The sequence below is a fragment of the Gekko japonicus genome, unplaced genomic scaffold (genome assembly GCF_001447785.1).
Source record: "Gekko japonicus isolate JY-2015 unplaced genomic scaffold, Gekko_japonicus_V1.1 scaffold452, whole genome shotgun sequence".
NCBI classification, from domain to species: Eukaryota; Metazoa; Chordata; class Lepidosauria; order Squamata; family Gekkonidae; genus Gekko; species Gekko japonicus.
The window spans coordinates 554,504-572,090 of NW_015167545.1; the positions used below are offsets into that span (position 1 = coordinate 554,504).

Sequence of the window (17,587 nt, forward strand, 5' to 3'; positions counted from 1 at the left end):
GTTGTTGTGAGGGTAAAGTGGAGGGGAAGAGAACAGTGTGGTAAGCGGCCATGGGTTCCCATCGGAGAGAAAGTCAGGTATTAATAAAGAATCACCTCTTAAAACCATCTTAGCAGAGATCCTGCATCAGCGAGTTCCATAACTGGGAACTGTGTAACTAAACCAAGCCAGAAGATGTCTATACCGGGCAGTGAAGGCCCGTGCAATTAAGAATGAATATATGTTGTCTTCCCTGTCCCCTACAAACATTGTTAGTCCCTTGTCTATATTGAGTAACTGTACATCGCTTTGAGCCCACTGGGGAAAGTGATTAATAAATGGAAAGTATTATTATTATTATTATTATTATTATTATTATTATAATAAATGAACGGTTTAAGTGAAGATGTGTCAGAGGGGTAGGTGGGATGCTAGAATCAAAAGTGTGACCTCATGAACATGTGAAGCTGCCTTATATTGAATCGGACCCCTGGTCCATCAAGGTCAGTATTGTCTAATCAGACTGGCAGTGGCTCTCCAAGGCCTCGGCTGAGGTCTTTCACATCACCTACTACCTGATCCTGTTAACTGGAGGTGCCAGGGACCTTGGAACCTTCCGCATGCCAAGCAGATGCTCTAGTTTTGGTCTGTGCTTAATCAACTGCCCATTAACTACACAAGGTTCCCCCAACCAAGATTTAGTATTATAGGAGCAGAGTGAGAAAAAAAAGTGCTGTCTATCCACCACTTCCACTCCAAGGATAATTTTATACACCCATGGGCCTTCCTCTTGGGAAATCATCACTGAGAAACCTGCCAACCTATTTTCTAATTCTGATCATACAGATAGCGAAATTCTGCGTTTTGGTTGTAAAAGCTCATCAGCGTTCAGGCAGCCATTTGGGTTAGGGCTGTTTGATTTTAATCTTATTAATTCTTTCACTCTCGTTATTTTACCCTTTTTAAGACTAAATTTTGTCCAACGTTACAATGTACTTTTACAATTCTACTTTTATTTAACCTTGTCTTATCTTAATGGATTTACCATCTGGATATTGTTGACATTGTAATTTATTTATATGGTAAATATTTGTAGGTATGGTTTTATATTGCTGGCTATGCGCTGTAATAATAAATTCATTCATACCTATAAAGCAAATTTCTTGATTCTCAAATCCTGCTTTGGGTCCATTAGAGAAAGCCAGAGTGGCACATTTAAAATTTTTTTTAATGAGAGTATCCATATTAAATAAAATGAAACAGAAACACTATACTCACAAACACATTTCACTCTAAAAATCACATTCGCCCCCTGCTGGTTTCGATTCAGTCTTGCAAATAAAAGAAAAGCGGGGGGGGGAGAAAAAGCAAAGAAACCCATTATTGCAAGGGTATCCCCACGTTTTAAACACACACACCTTCCGGCTTCCCAGCACACAATTTGCAACATTCTTAAAACTTGTAAGAGGACCCGAAATCTCAATATGATTCCACAGCAACTTTGATCTCCCCATCTCTCTGGGTGAGTTTAATAAATTCACTTCAAATGATTGAGAAAGCAGATTTGGAGGTCCCCGTTTGGGCGGGGCGGGAACAGAACGAAGGGGAAGTGGGCCGGGGGGGGGGGCAAGCCCCGCCCATCGGGGGCGGGGCTTGCTGGAGCCCGGCGCTTGAAAAGGAGCCCCCTGGGCTGCTGGAACCGCACACATCGGCTGGGTGGTCATCTGGACGCACTGTAGGTGAGCCGAGGTCGCCCTCCCGCTGTGGCGCTCTCCTGGCAGGTTTCCCTCCAGAGCTTTCTGCCGGGGCAGGCTGGTTGTTGGTGGAAGGAAGGGGCAGAAAACTGCAGGAGAACTTCTGGGTCTGTTGGTGTGGGCATCTAGAGAGATGGGGAGTGGGGGACTGGCTGATTGGCAAAAAGAAAAAGAAAACCCATTTCCTTTGGCTCCCTTGCAGGTCTACACGCATTTTGCAAAGGTCTCTTTCTAGAGGAAAGTGAAGGCAAGAGACTCCAGACATGGCATCTGAGGTGAGAAGAAGCTCCCCCCCCTCCTGTAGCAGTTTTGACTTGAGTCCTCCAGGGCTGCACTTCTTTTCCATTCATAATTTTCAGTTGAACAGTTCAGTTGTGTTGTTAGCAGACACTTAGGTGGTGCCTGTTGTGGTGAGTTTGGTGCTGAAGAGGGCAATTTTTCCATTGGTTGCTTGCCCCCAAGGGGTTTGCATTAAATGGATGGCATAGGGATGGGGAGAGATCGTGGTTGGGGGTGAGGGGGCTGGTTCCCAGTGATGGTCTAGGGAAGGGACTCGTGCGGGTTAATCTGTGGCAGGGGGTGTAGTATGTGGAATGCTGGCAAGTTTGGACAGCAGGCAGACATCCCCAACAACCTGTTGGGGGTTATAACTGTGTGACTAATACGAGCTACGCTCATTCATCGGAGACAGGAAAGGATGCTAGAATCAAATTCAGTAAAGCCCTGTTTGCAGTACGCTCTGCATCTGAGCTCCCACTAGAATCGGGCTGTCCACTGTTGGAGACAGTGTATTGGGCTGGGTGGATTTTTAGTCCGATCCAGCAAGTGACTTCCCCCCCCCCCCCCGAGGGAAAAAGGGGAGAAAAATCCCAGATTGCCTTTGTTACCTGACATTTGGTGCAGGTTATTTAGTTACTAGAGCTGTATCTTTCTAAAAAAAAACTCCTTGAGGAATTGAACCTGGTCATTTTTATGGTCGGGATAATGCCATCAGTGTCCATGACACTTTAGAGCAGAAAAAAGCCCCCCCCCAAGTCTCTGCCCCAAAGAATTTACAATCTAAAGGGGAGAGAACAGAAAAGTTGGTGTAACAAGGGAGAAATGTGTACAAATGTAATTAAGGATGCTTAGTTGCAGTGGGAAAAGAAGATTACCAAGGGCTTCTGGAATTCTGAGAGAGGATCTGAAGGAAAAGTTGGGCAAGTGAGGTCTTCTGGGCATAAGGGGCAGTGAAGGCAAACCGGCAGAGAGCAGGAGATGTGTGGGTAGCTATGGGCTACGGAGAAGCAAAAGTCACAGGTTGGGGAAATGCGCAAAAAGATAGGTCGGACAAGAAGATAGCAAATTTTCCAGGGAGGAGAAAGCGTTTTGGATGCAGAAGACTGGAAGCTGGCATACGGGTTTGGAGAGGTGTGCCATCTGGCCAGATCAACAGGAGAGGGAAATAAATAAAATTAGCAGTCAGCAGAAAACAGAGTATAAATATATGTATTTTACAAGTGTTTAGCCCATCTGTCACGTGGCAATTTCTCTATGAGCATTGCCTAGCCTGGATGAGAATGGAGCTAGCCTTCCCCTTGTATTTGAAACCTGTTCCATTCTCACAGGTGATGGTCTTAGCCGATGCGGCCTCTCGGATTAAAATGCACTCTCAGCATTATTCAGCAGAGAGGGAGGCAGCCTTAAAGCTGCTGCGGAGCCTTGCAAGGCTGAGCCAGAGCTATCTCCTGGCCAGCGACCTTTGACTTGCTCTGGAAGGGCCAGAGCATCACATGTGCTCTTCATATTTGCTCTGAGAAAGCCGAGGGATTGCCGTATCGCGGTCATGTGCTGGCAAAAGTACAACACGGAGTCCCTTGCGATCTCCCCACCCGGTGGTCCAAAGATTGATAATTGATAGGACCAAAGCAGTTGGCAGTGCAAGCCCATAGCATTCAAAGGATGTGAGTTGCAGGTCTGGGGTTGTATGAGTGGGGTAATGGTTGGAGCAGAGGTCCAGCACATTGCCCATGGATGCCATGATCTCCACTGACACCTTTCCTGGTGCTCATGAGGTGTTTTTAGATGGCGGGTGGGGCCAGGGAGGGATTTTTGTTCATCAAGGCTTCTAATTGGCCATTGATGATTTGACTGGCTGTGCAGAGTTTTAAAAAAGTTGCTTTGGCGGCAGCTACCCTAGCGCAAGGATTTTTACTGCCTGCCTGAAGGGAAGCTGTGGCAGCCATTTTATGTCTGGTTCCACCTCCCGCAGCAACAGCTCTTTTGTGACGGCCATTTTGTGGCTGCGCCCGCCACACAATTTCAGAATTCTAAAGTTGCCCACAGGTTCAAAAAAGTTGGGGACCCTTGGGTTTGAATGTCCAATTTGGATCCCAGAGACCTGGGTTCAAAGTCCCACTCTACTGTAAAAGCTCACCGGGTCACCTTCGGCCAGTTGGTCTCTCTCAGCGTAAGCTACTTCACAGGGTGATAGTTGTGAGGATAGGATAAAGGAGGGGAGAATAATGTTGTAAGCCAATTTGGGTCTCCACTAATAAGAAAAGCAGGGTTTAAATATCTAAATACTTCAGAATAAGTACCAGTTTTTTTGAGTTTGGGTGTTGATACAGAAATTGGCGCTCCATTGGAGCTGTGGACATGGATCTGTCCAGACTTCAGTATGGGAGTCCCAAATTAATTACATTTTTCTCAGCTGTCCGAACTGTGCTTCTGTCACCAGCACACTCACAATAAAAAATACCCTTCAGACAATTATACAGTTCTCCGTTTCCTTCAATGGGCCGCCATTTTGAAACCATCCTGGTTTCTGTAGGATACCAAAATGGCAGCCACAGAAAGAGGAGTCTGAGGCGTTTGGACTGCCTTGTTCAACTGTATGGAATGTTTCCTCTTATGCAGGGTGATAAACTGTACGGCGGGAGGCTTGTCGGAAGCTTGGACCCCATCATGGAGAAGCTGAATGCCTCAATCCTGGTTGATCAGCGCCTGGCGGAGGTTGATATCCGTGAAAGTATCGCTTATGCCAAGGTCTTGGAGAAGGCCGGGATTCTATCCAGGGCTGAACTGGACAAGATCATCAGTGGCCTAGAGAAGGTAGCTGTGAATGATTTGACTCTTTTCTTAAATGAAGTTGATGATTTAGCTTGCAAAGTGTTAGATGTTGCAAAAAATGTATGAGCACTTTGGGATGGTAGGAGCCCAGCAACGTCTACCCCCTGTTAGAAAGACCATCTTTCATATTTTCTTATCCAGTTTTGAATGAGTCAAAGGCCTCCCTCATGGGGAACGTGCTAATGCTAGGGTGACTTTGAAAACAAAACAAGTTCAAGTCCCATCAGCATTGTGGAAGATCCCATCTCTAAATATATACTAGCCTGGATCTCACCTGCTTTTCTCCATGTCTGTTATTAGTCTGGTTGGAGGGAGGGGGAATGGTAAATTTTAGGCTTTAGTTGATTGACCACCCCTTCATCTCTCACCCCTTGATTCTAAAAATGGTCTTGGGTTTGCATTTACAAGTATGATACAGGTGGTGGTGGGGATAATTGTTCAGTGTTGCTTGGGGGTCATAGAGTCAGACTTGTATTCGATCTGAGCAGCCTCTTTGGTTAGGTTAGACAATGGGCACGGAACAAAACTATTGTTAAGGGGAATCTGGGATCTGAGCATTAAGGCAGAATCCCAAATGGCTATTTTACTACATTCCAAAAATGGAAGAGAGGTAATATACAACCCTAAGCTGTAGTTGTGTGAATTGGCTTAATTACAGTGGCACAGGTGTTGAGGTCTTGGCAGAGAAGCTATACATTCATGGTTCAGGTTTCCTGTTGCTTAAAAAAACAAACCAGTGAGAGCTGTGATGAGCATAAGCTGTGATCTGGGAGGCCACTGGTTCCAATTTCTCCTCCGTCACAAACTCAGTTATACAGCCTGCTTGTTCCCAGCTTCGGTTTCTGACCTGCATAGAAGAATCCTACCTTCCGGCATTGTTTGAAAGATTGCAGCAATTAATATACGCAAAGTGCTTTGAACAGTGAAACCACCATTCAAAGGCTAAGTGTTGGGAATTTTCCCAGCTTGCGATATCCTTAACTCGCTAAGCAGATGGAGGTTTTTTTCTGGGTTTCTGCCAGGGAGATCAGTGCAAGTAGTTGACTCTTGCTGTTAAACACATGAATGGCTCTCTAACTGGGCCAGACATCGGGGAGGCCCGTTAATTGCTAACCCGCTGGTGTCTGTGTTTCTCTCACAGATTTCGGAAGAGTATTCCAAGGGCTCCCTCATGATTTCCAAAACCGATGAGGATATCCACACTACCATTGAACGCCGGCTCAAGGTTTGGCTTGTCTGCATAGCAACCCTAGACTTTCTTGGTGGTCTTCCAACCCAAAACCAACTAGGACTGGTGCTGCTTAGCTTGACAGACCTGATGAGATCTGACTAGCATGGGTCATAAGATCTGATGAGACCAGACTAGCATGGGCCATCCATGTCAGGGCTGGAATGCTCATGGATGCTCCAGTTGTTGTGGGGTAAAGGAAGAGGTCAGTAGTGGGATGCCCATGGTTAGTGTAGCTGCAGTGAGAAGCCAAAGGTTGGTTTGGGAGTGAAGGACAGAATGGATTCCTGGCTTGGGGGAGTATAGGGACTCAAAAAGAGGAGAAAAGTGAAGAACCTTCGAACCGGGCCAGAGAGGCCATCTGATGTGTTCAAACGTCGATATACATGGAACAACAGCGGAATTACTGGCTGAAAGAGCTCGAGTCTGGAATATCCAGAGAGGCTTATTAAGGATCTAGTCCTCATTATAGTCCTTGCTGAGGACAATTACTAAAGACCGCCCTCCTCTTTGACCAGCTGGCATTGTTTCAGTGGACTGTCCCTGGCAATTAAAGCAGCCATGTGACTGTCCCCAAAATCAGCTGCCTTTGCAGCTATTTATAGGGCCGCCAGCTCCAAGTTGGGAAATCTCTGGAGATTTTGGGGGTGGAGCCTGAGGAGGGCGGGGTTTGGGGAGGGGAGGGACTTCTGTGGGGTATAATGCCGTAGAGTCCACCTTCCAAAGCAGCCGCTTTCTCCAGGTGAACTGATCTCTGTTGCCTGGAGGTCGGTTGTAATAGTGGGAGATCTTCAGCCCCTGCCTGGAGGAAGGCAACCCTAACTAGTACGCTAACCCGGATGGATATTCTTCTGTTTCAGGAGATCATTGGCGATGTGGCCGGGAAGCTCCACACCGGACGCAGCAGAAATGACCAAGTAGGGAAACCGTGGATGGCTTTTTAGCTGCTTGGCCCTCCGTCTGCTTTGCTTGCTTTCCTGCTCTTTCATACTTGGCACTTCCCATGCAAAGGTAGTCAGAATTAGATGTGGCATCCTGGGAATTCTGCTTTTGAAAAAAAAGCAAGGCTCTAGTCCTTAAGGCTGTGAAGGTGGGTAGCACTCGGCGAAAATCCCAGAAGGAGGAGGGTCTCTAGGGATTGAGGCTTTGAGACCCTTTATAGGTCTTTTGCCATGGGGGATATGCAGCCCCTTGACTGAGACCCCAGTGGCCTTTTGCTCAAAGAATAAACTTGTGTACTTCCACAAATGCAGTATCCAATGTCCTAGTCCACAGGCATTCTGAATAAGACCCCCCCTTCAGCTCTTCTGCCTTGCTGCCCCACCCCCCCTTGTTTCTTCCAACGACATCGCTTGTGGAATACAGTGAGCTATTCGGTCTGTGCTGTGTAAGCTATTGAGTCTGTGCTAGGATTGATTGGGTGAGCCTCTCCTTTTTAAAAATGTGCTTTTATTTGGGGGCCACGTGTAACCAAACCCCCTTTTCTAAAGTTGCTGTCTACAGCTTATTCCCTGAGCCCTCTTTCCTCCTCCAGTGTATAACTACAGTTGAAAGACAAGCAAGCCTGGTGGTTAAGGAGCTTGTCTGCGTCTCTGAAGGTCAGGAGACCAAGTCCTGCTTGTTCTCACCTTGGACGGCTGCCTCCTGGCCACTCAGCAGTGAAGGGGTACCTGATCCGTGCCACGTTGCGCCTTATGTGTTTCCCCCCCATTCCTTCCCCACAGTCAGCTACCGAAGTCTTGAGCCTTTAAGCAGGAGAACTAACTAAAAAGCCAAAAGCACCATCCATGTAATACTGTTTTTTTAGGACCAGCCCAGTGACATGTCACAGTGTGCAAGCTTTCACATTCCCCAGAGCTCTTTCTCTGGGAGATGTAACAAAATGGAAGAACTAACAAGAGTCCATGGTTGCTATCGTTCAGAAGATCAGTATGGAAGTTTATGGCCCTGGTATCTTGAGAAGTTCGAGACCCGGGTGCCGCATGACGGAATGAGCTCCCATCTCTCGTTCCAGCTCCTGCCAACCTAGCAGTTCGAAAGCAAGAAATTGCAAGTAGATAAATAGGTACCACTTCGGTGGGAAGGTAACAGCGTTCCGTGCGCCTTGGTGTTTAGTCATGCCGGCCACATGACCACGGAAATGTCTTCGGACAGCGCTGGCTCTTTGGCTTTGAAACGGAGATGAGCACCGCAACCCTAGAGTCAGATTCGACTGGCTTTTGAGCAAGGGAACCTTTACCTTTATCTTGAGAAGACATGGCCCCCAGTTTGCAAGACTTGACCAATGCCAGGATGTCTTGGAGGCTATTAATTCATAAGGTTGCCAAAAGTTGGAAGCGGCTTGAGGGCACATGATGCACATCTTGAGAAAGGGGTCTTCAGTCTGTGATTCTGGGTTCCTGAAGGATCTGATGATTCTTAGGAGGTGTTCCTCATGAAATGAAGCAGAAAAGTCCCCCCCCCCTCACCCCAATAGTTCATTTCCTGTTTTTGAACTTTGCCTGTCATGTGCAGCCTCCAAAAGGCATTCACCAGCCGTCGGGCACCCTTCTCCTGCCCTCTCAAAGCAATTTTATGTGGCCCTCTGAAATTTTAATCCTGGTGTGGGGGTAAATGGTTTCCCCTGAGATTTTATTTGTAAGAAAACAGGGATTTCCTTTTTCATTCTGAGACCTAAGAGATGATCCACATCCCAGTGTTGTCTCTTTGTCTCTCCCTTTCTTGTTCTACGTGATACATGGAACTTAGCAATCGGCCCTATGTCTGAGCCTCGGTGCTCTTACTGGTGATGGTCTCAGATGGGGACAAAAGACCCACTGACCTGGGAAATTTCCACACACACCCCTGCCCAAATAGAGACGCCTGCTGTCCCTCTTCAGGGCCCTCTGTTCATGTTGAGTAGCAATGTTTGAGGACTGGGTTGCATCAAAAGTGTATTCTGGCACCTCTTGCCATGTGCAGAGGTTTCTCCGAGCAGACAGAATGGTGCTGAGTTTCTTGAGGGTCAGATGTTTCCATCAGGCCTCTGGACATCCATGCAGGGAAATGGTGGTGCCTGAGCACACATCTTCTGGGACCTCCTCCTTCCCCCCCCCCCGTAGAAATTTCTGTCAAAGCCAAGTTTTTGAGGAGTTTTCTACTTGGCCACAACAGGCTTTGAATCTGGAATTGGTAGATGCCGGTTTGTTAGTATTAGTTTCATTTTGTGTATCCCATCTCCCCTCCGAGGGTGGTGAGCCCATTTTCATTGTCCTCACAACAGTCCTGTGAGGTAGGTTTAGTGGACTTGCTAATCAGGGAGCTGAGCCATGGACGCCTTCAAAGGATATGATGGCATGCTTATCCAGTGCACTGATGGCTATGTGACAGGGTGCACCAGAGCCTGTGGTTGGCCTTTATGGGGAGGGAACAATGTGCCTTTAGCCAGCTGGGACAAGAGATGTTTAAAATAAATTTATGTTTTTTTAAAAAAAAAAAAAGAATTTCCTGACCCTCAGTGAAAGCATTCAAGAATCTCAAGCTTGTGCACCTTTTCACTGTTAAGAGTTTCACTGCACTCTTGCAAATAGGATGGGGGGTGGCATTTTGTAGAGGGGAACATAAAAATAATGTATTTTTCCCCCTAGTGGCACGGCCAGGGAACTGATCAATGTGCTCTTGAAGGTTGTCCCATATTGCAGGGAGGGGAGAACTGATGTTATCTGTCTGGCTGAGCTGTCCCTTGAATGCCGGTTTTGAAAAGGAGCCCAGCTTTCCCTTTTAACCCTGTTGGCGAGTTAAGAAACCGGTCGACTTCACTGATTAAAAAGAACTGTTCTTAACATCTGTTTGCCAAAAAGGCCAGGTCTCTGGCAGGTGAACATCTTGGGGCAGGCTTCCATTGGAAACTGCAGACAGTCAAGTCCTATATCTCTGTGTGCTCTCCTTGCAGGTGGTGACCGACTTGAGGATGCTGATGAAGAGCTCTATCTCCATGCTGTCCACCCACCTGCAACAGCTCATCCGCACTCTCCTGGAACGTGCCTCTGCGTAAGTCCGGGTCCATTCTTCTTGGTCCTGAGCACCATGTTGTTCCAGCTACCGGCCTACAGTCTCCCGATTCTCTTAAACCGCTTGAGTTCTCAGAGGCAGTATCCTGCTTCCCAAGTTCCCACAGTGGCCCACTAAATGTTGCAGGGAAGGCCACAAGCAGGGCAGGACAACGATGGAACTTTCCCACTGTTGCCCCCAGCAGTTGTGATTCAGAGGTATCCTTCCATGGCATGTGGAGGTTCTATTACTGACAGATCATGGTTAATGGTAAGAGCAGCCCTGCAATATTGGACCAGAGACCCATCTAGTTTCAGCATCCTGCTTCCAACAATGGCTAGCCAGATGCCCTAATTAGGCAACTTATAAGCAGGGCACAGAGGCCACAATTCTCCACTTGTTGTTTGTCTGATATATATATATATATATATATTTCAGCACACGGCGTCTACATTTAACTATGAGGACTAATAGCTTTTAGACTGAGATCTGTTAAGCCCTTTCTCTCCTCTGCCCCAGCTGACACTTAGATTGCAAGCTCCTTGCGGGAAGGGACCCATCTGTGTTCACTTATGAAACTGTCACGTCTTGTGTACCTTGAGGATGCTGTAGAAATGATGAACAACTATGACCCAGTGTAAATGTATACCTTTGGCACTCTCCTTTTGTTCCACTGCAGTGAAATCGATGTGATCTTTCCTGGCTACACTCACATGCAAAGGGCTCAGCCAATCAGATGGAGCCATTTCTTAGTCAGGTAACCAGTCCTCTACCCTAGTCCCTCCTTCCGTTTCTCAAAGCTCCGAGTCGGTCTGCATTTCCCAACAATACAAACTCACCTGTAGCAGCCTGCCATCTTAAAGGCAAGGCTGTCTCTGGGCATATGCAGAATTCCTGCACTACTAAATAAATTGAGTCAGTTTCCTATGCTTCTGGGATTAAAGAGATTGCTCCAGAACCAAGAGTTATAGTATCTGGGATGTCCGGGGTCTCTTCTCCCTCTTAGATGTTCAGGTTATTTTTCATACTTTCTTGATTCCTGACAGCCATGCAGTCGCTTTGACCAGGGATTCTGAGCGCCTGATGGAGGTGAAGAGAAGGATCAACGTCCTGCCACTGGGAAGGTAAAGATGGGTGTAGGGGAAGGCATTGCATGACCAGCTGGGACAAAAACCACTATTTGTTGCATCCAGGGAGTCTTAGAAACTTTCTTAGCTTTTCAGAGTAAGAACTTTGGGTTTAGTTGATTGAAACGAGCAGCTGTAAGCCATTGGCTCCTCAACTGAGGTGTTATGGAATGTTCATGAACATTCCAGATGCTCAAATGTAGAACAGGGAGACCAAACCTGGTAACACACTAGACCCACAGACGGAAGGTGCTGTTGGTGGGGCAGGAGAAGGCAGCATTGTTGCAGTGGTATGTGAGGAAGTGTTGTATGAAGGAGGGGCTGTGTATGTGAGTGTGAACAAGGAATGGCTATAGAGAAGGTAGTACAAAGGAGCAAAATCTGCACATTTTCATAGGTCTCATTTATAATACATAACTAGCAATTTGCTTCCCTTTAGCCAATGTTCTGGTTATTTGAAAGGTGTGGCCCCGGATTCTCTTGCAGCTTTGCAAAGGGTTCTGGGACCTTCCTCCAGACATGACAAACGAAGCTGGCTCGAGCAGCAGCAAAAGATTTTAGCAGCCTCCTGTCAGGGAATCCTAATTAACTTTTCTACCCAAAGAAAGAAACCCCTTTTTATGCCAGTGTAGTGTAGAGGTTAGATTGTGAGACTCGGAACTGGAAGACCTGGCTTCAGATCCCCACACTGCCATGGAAACATGCTGGGCCTAACCTACCTCACAAGATTGTTGTGAGGACAAAATAGAGTAATGAGATTCCTGTACACTGCCCTGAGCTCCTTGGAAGAAGAATGGGCTAAAAAGTACTAGACAAACTGATAGATCGAAGAGAGTTAGAACGCGCAACGGTTCTTTTTTGCAGGAAGGAATCTTAACATATCCATTTGTCTTTATTGCAGTGGTGCTTTGGCAGGTAACCCCCTGAACCTTGACCGTGAATTTCTCCGTAAAGGTAAGCTCCAGGCTTCAGAAACCCCAATCTGGGAGGTGAAGGAGGGAATGAGCAGGTTGCCAGAACAGAAGCAGGGTCTCGATTTAGACTGTTGCTTGTGCCTCCTTGATAGGGGAGGGTCCATGGAAGGTCTCTGGTATGGCTCAGCGGAAGAGCATCTGCTTAGCATGCGGAAGGTCTCAGGTTCAATCCCTGGCATTGCCAGTTCAAAGGATCAGGGAGAAGGAGATGGGAAAGACCTCTATCTCAGACTTGAGAGAGCCACTGCCAGTTGCAGTAGCCAGTACTGGCCTTGAAACACCTGTGGTCTGACAGTGTAGGTGACTGGAATAGATCTTTCTCTGCCTGAGGGTGTGGACTATATCTGCCAGTCCTATGGCCCTTGGTCACCCTGCCTCCTTCAGCATTCATCTGGAAGCAACTGAAAAGCAACCTGATGGAGGGCTCTGTCTTCTCTCTCTCTTGCCTTTCCCCGTCCAGATGCAATTGCTTACATGTTCTTCACGTGTTTGTTTTCTGTTTTGTATTCTCAGAACTGGACTTCTCTTCGATCAGCATCAACAGCATGGATGCCGTTAGCGACCGGGACTTTGTGGGTAGGTGCATTGTTCCAGAGTTCCCTTAAGGCAGATTTTGGAGGCGGATGGCAGGAGTGTTTGCTGAGCACTCAGATGTCCCCTCTGGTCATTGAAAACTGAGGGTGCAAAAAAAGAAGAAGACAGACCCCCCCCCCCTTAATTTTTCCCCTTCTTCTTCCCAGTGGAGTTTTTGTCTACTGCTTCCCTGATCATGATCCATCTGAGCCGTTTGTCAGAAGATTTGATCATATATAACACTAAAGAGTTCGGATTCATCACCCTCTCGGATTCTTACTGGTAATTCGTCTCTTGCGATCTGGTTCTGTTGCTTGGTGTGCCTGTTGCAGGGATTTCCTTGGAAATGTATTTGGGGCTCCTCCAAGAGGTCAGTATCAGCAGATGAGTTTCCCTGGAGGACAGTTAATCCACCCACTTCCGATCATCACATTCAGTGCACCTTTGCAGGGTTGCACTGGGCACACTCTCTGTGCTCTTCCTGGGCTCACTATGTTGCCATGGAACATGCTCCCGAATCCCCTGCAATGCTTGGGGGTCCCATGGCAAGTATACACTGCGGGGGGTGTCCTTGAAGTTACAAAGTTAGAACATTATTGGCTAATGTTCCGGAACACCCAGCATTTTATAGCTGCACCCACCACACTGGGTCAGAATTCCAAAGGGGCCCGCGGGCTCAGAAAGGTTGGGGACTCCTGGAATAAGCACCAAGAGGAGGGTATCAAACAGCAGGTGATCCAAGAGGTGAATCCCAGAATCCTTTGCGACAAAGTGGAGGATGCTGGGGCACAAACTGTGGGCAGGGCAAGCGCTTGGTATGGCAGAATGTCTCTGCAGCGGCAGCCATTTTCCATGCCCTTCGGAACTGGCAATCTGGGCAGGGAGGAGCCCTAATGGGGCTTGCTTTGATTTTAAAAGCACCGGAAGCAGCCTGATGCCCCAGAAGAAGAACCCGGACAGCCTCGAACTGATCCGCAGCAAGGCCGGCCGCGTGTTTGGAAGGGTGAGTGCTTATACCAAATCAGACCCTTATCCGTGTTGTCCACTCAGACTGGCGACGGCTCTCCCGGCTCTCAGGCAGAGATCTTCCACAGCACCTCTTGCCCGGTCCTTTTAACTAGAGATGCCAGGGCTTGAACCTGGGACCTTCCATGTGTGAAGCGGGCACCTTTACCACTGAGCCACAGCCCCTCCCGTTTCCAGGAGGAGGCTAGAGGCGTAATGGGAGAGAACCAGGGACTGGCTGGTTCTGAAATGGCTGGTAACAGGTGTTTTAAGAGGCAAGGTGGGGGGAGGGGGGAGAAGAGAGCAAGCAGGAGACGAAGACGAGGCCACAACAGGAGTCTTGGGCAAGCCTCAGTGGGTCAGTTATGTGTAGGGATGCTCTGACCTGGATAACGTAGGCTTGCTCTCGTCAGATCTCGGAAGCCAAGCAGGGCTGGCCCTGATGAGTGCTTGGATGAGAGACCTCCGAGGAATACCAGGGTCACGGCATGGAGGCAGGCAGTGGTCTCCTACCTTGAAAACTGCGCGGGATTGCTATAAGTCAACTGTGACTTTCCACCACCATGTGAAGGGACGGGGGACCACGACCCTTGAAGAGTCAGTTCCCTTGAATGTGTTCCTCTCTCTCTGTGTTGGGTATTTGGCTCCTCACCTGCTTTCAACCCTTCCCTTGCAGACTACTGGACTCTTCATGGTTCTGAAAGGACTTCCCAGTGCTTACAACAAGGACTTGCAGGTAAAAATACTGGGGGGGATGGAGGGGTGTCTTCTAGTCTTGAGCCAAGTCCCAGTTATAAACCCTGGGCAAAATGGCTGCCTCCTGGCATGTTCAGCTAGCCGGGGGCTGTCCAGGTAGGCTTGGGCCAAGAAAGGAGGACACTGGAGATCTGTGGAACTTTGCCACAAGAGGGGCATGATGGGTGTCGGGAACTCCAGGCCACAGGAGTACTTCGCTCAGGAGGCTTTGAATCTGCCGCTTGGCGTGGGGTTTGATTGGGGGAGGAGCTGGGAGGCTTTGACCCGGCAAATGGCAACAGCAGGTTTCTGTAGAAGCCTCTTAGCTGGTGAACCAGATTTCTGTCTCTATGACACACTGCCCTCAAGATGTCGGGATGGACAATCCTGCCACAGCAGCTTGTCTGTACTAGGTGGCATAGAAGTATCTTGGGGGCGGGGTAGACTAGGGTTTGCATTCCAACCTTTCCAATTTGGCTGAGTGTCTTTGAGCAAGTATCATGTCCATCGGAGCCCTCCTGTTAACACACACAGATGCATTGAGGAGAGGTCTGTGGGTGGCTAAATGGAACCTCCTGATTCAGAGGGGCACAAACGTGGGGTAATCATCCCCTTAGCACCCTAGCGGAGGCCTTCTCAGAAGCATCTGGCTAGCGACTGTTGAGAGCTGAAGGCTGCCTTAGATGGGATCCGGAAACTTCTCTTGTAACTCTATTGTTATTTTTTATCTCTCGACCAACAGGAAGATAAGGAAGCTGTGATCGATGTCATCGACACCCTGAATGCTGTGCTCCAGGTGACCACCGGCGTGATCTCCACTCTCCAGGTGAGCATTCCAGAGGGGCTGTCCCAGTGCGAGAGGCAACATCTGTCTGAATCCTGCATGTTTCCCCCAGGTGCCGAAGGGCCTGCTTTGGGAGCACAAGGCTGGCAACGGGTTCAGCGAACCCTTTGGCTTTTAAAACCCGCTGTGCTAAAAAACAAAAGTCTAACTTTGTGTGTGTGGCTCAGGATGGAGGGGGAGGGCTGCCCCAAATGGGCCGTTCTGTTGTCCTTCTCTCATGGCCTCTGCTCGTCTCCGTTGATGCTCACAAGACTAACTGAATCCTCTTCCAGATCAACAAGGATGCTATGGAGAGGGCCCTCAGCTCTGACATGCTTGCTACGGACCTTGCCAACTACCTGGTCCGCAAAGGGGTGAGTATCCAAAGACTAGGCAGGAGGGAAGGGAGTTAGAAGTGCTGGTGGAGCACCCTAAGGTGGCCACTTTCTTCTGCATTCCTGTTTATCTGCTGCTTGCACCCTGCTTCACTAAATGTACTAATTATGGGAAAGGGTTGCGGCTCAGTGGCAAAACACTTGCTTTGCACACAGAAGCTTCCAGATTTGATCTCTGGCAGCATCTCCAGGCAAAGGATCTCAGATAGCCTTCTTTAGCTTAGAGAGCTGCAGCCAAGACCATACTGTTCTGACACCAGATAAGACAGTTCCATGTGGCACAGCCGTTCACCTGTAGTATGAATCTAAACTTGAGTGTGGAGTTCACAAAGAAGGAATCCTGGGACTTGTAGTTCCTGGAAAGGGCAATCGATTCAAACATTTGATAGTTTCTTCCAGCATAAAAATTGCATTGAGGATCCCCTGATGGGCTGAGGGCAGGGGTGAGACAGAGTGATTTCCTCGGTCCCCTCCACCACTTCTCATTCTGCGTCCTTCTAATTTCAGATGCCATTTAGACAAGCCCACATGGCCGTCGGAAAAGCAGTCCACTTAGCCGAGAGCAAGGGAGTGACCCTTAATCATCTATCCACTGAGGACTTCAAGAGCATCACGTATGTATTGCACTTCTAAATTTGTCTAGTTTTCCTGGACTCCTTAACAGCATCCCTGAGAAATTTTGCTTGAATTTAAAAACCAGAAACCAAGTTTCTAGCCCCTGTGGCTTTGGGGATTATAATTACTCAAATTTTCAACACTGCTTATGCCGTCTCAACTGCCCTAACAGCTGCCTTCTGAGAAAGGCCCTGGGATTTGGGGCACAGTTGGATGGCACATGATACAGCTGCTAAGCAAGTTTGGGTCCGGTCCAGTGTCAGGAATGGAGACTCGGTGCCAGGGGTACATCTTTGAGCCCTGTGATGAAGGGCAGAGCTTTTATTTATAGTCCGTCTTTGAGTCTCAAGGCAGATTATAAAAATTTTAGAACAATGCAGTAAAAACAGTATAAATACATATAAAGCAACAAGGGTGGTTCTCAAAAAATTAGAAAAACAATGCAATTAAAACATAGATGATATAAATAAAAATCCTGTTTTGCAGAATTGGGGGTGGGGTGGTGTTCCAGTATAAAATTGGCACCCATTTAACAGCCAAGGAAACTACCCAAAAGTACTGAGTATTATATTTAAAAGGAACATTGCCATCGTTCTGGAAGGGGTGTGGAGGAGGCAGTTGGAGGAATCCTATAGGACAGTGACCTTCCCTAATGTCTCCCCATCCCACTATAGCCAAAGTTCCAACTTTCTTATTATAAATGAGAGCCTCAGTCTATAGTCATCATGGCCCACATTCTATTTCTTGGTCACCCAAAAAATGTGACCAACAGATGGACGTCAATCACTTGCTTTGATTTTTTTTCTTTTTTTAATTAGTTTTTTTTAGAGTTCTCTGTATGTGCACCTTTCCCTGATTTTTCCCCTCTTTTTTCCCCTTGGTCCCGTTCTCTCCTCCAGCCCCATGATGGGAAGCGACATCTCCCAGGTCTTCAACCACCAACACAGCGTGGAGCAATACACCTCCCCCGGAGGCACGGCCAAGAGCAGCGTGACCACCCAGATCGAGCAAGTGAAGGAGATGCTCAAGAGACAGAAGGAATAAAGTTTTGCGTGTGGGGAAGCTATCCCAGTGCTGCGGGTTTCTGCTTGTCGCGTTTAAGCCCGAGTTACTAATAAATACAGTGGTGTATTGGATTTCACTGAGGAAAAGAAAAGCAAATCTTGTTGTGTGGTTTTTTTTCCTGGATATGTTTGCCCTCCGAGTAAGAGACGGGAGCGTTCCAACAGCTAGCCTTGG

General features: G+C 47.9%; 1 protein-coding gene across 1 annotated transcript; it reads left to right on the forward strand.

Moving 5' to 3' along the window:
• The first annotated feature begins 1,940 nt into the window (after window positions 1-1,940).
• ASL (argininosuccinate lyase) lies at window positions 1,941-17,447 on the forward strand. The gene is made up of 16 exons (XM_015413647.1): window positions 1,941-2,008; window positions 4,632-4,826; window positions 5,986-6,069; window positions 6,933-6,989; window positions 10,004-10,101; window positions 10,781-10,858; window positions 11,148-11,225; window positions 12,130-12,182; window positions 12,716-12,778; window positions 12,943-13,057; window positions 13,694-13,778; window positions 14,457-14,516; window positions 15,258-15,341; window positions 15,632-15,712; window positions 16,241-16,347; window positions 17,248-17,447. Exons 1-16 carry the CDS (start codon window positions 1,997-1,999, stop codon window positions 17,390-17,392), a joined length of 1,395 nt encoding a protein of 464 aa, XP_015269133.1. The 5' UTR covers window positions 1,941-1,996; the 3' UTR covers window positions 17,393-17,447.
• Window positions 17,448-17,587: the final 140 nt, after the last annotated feature.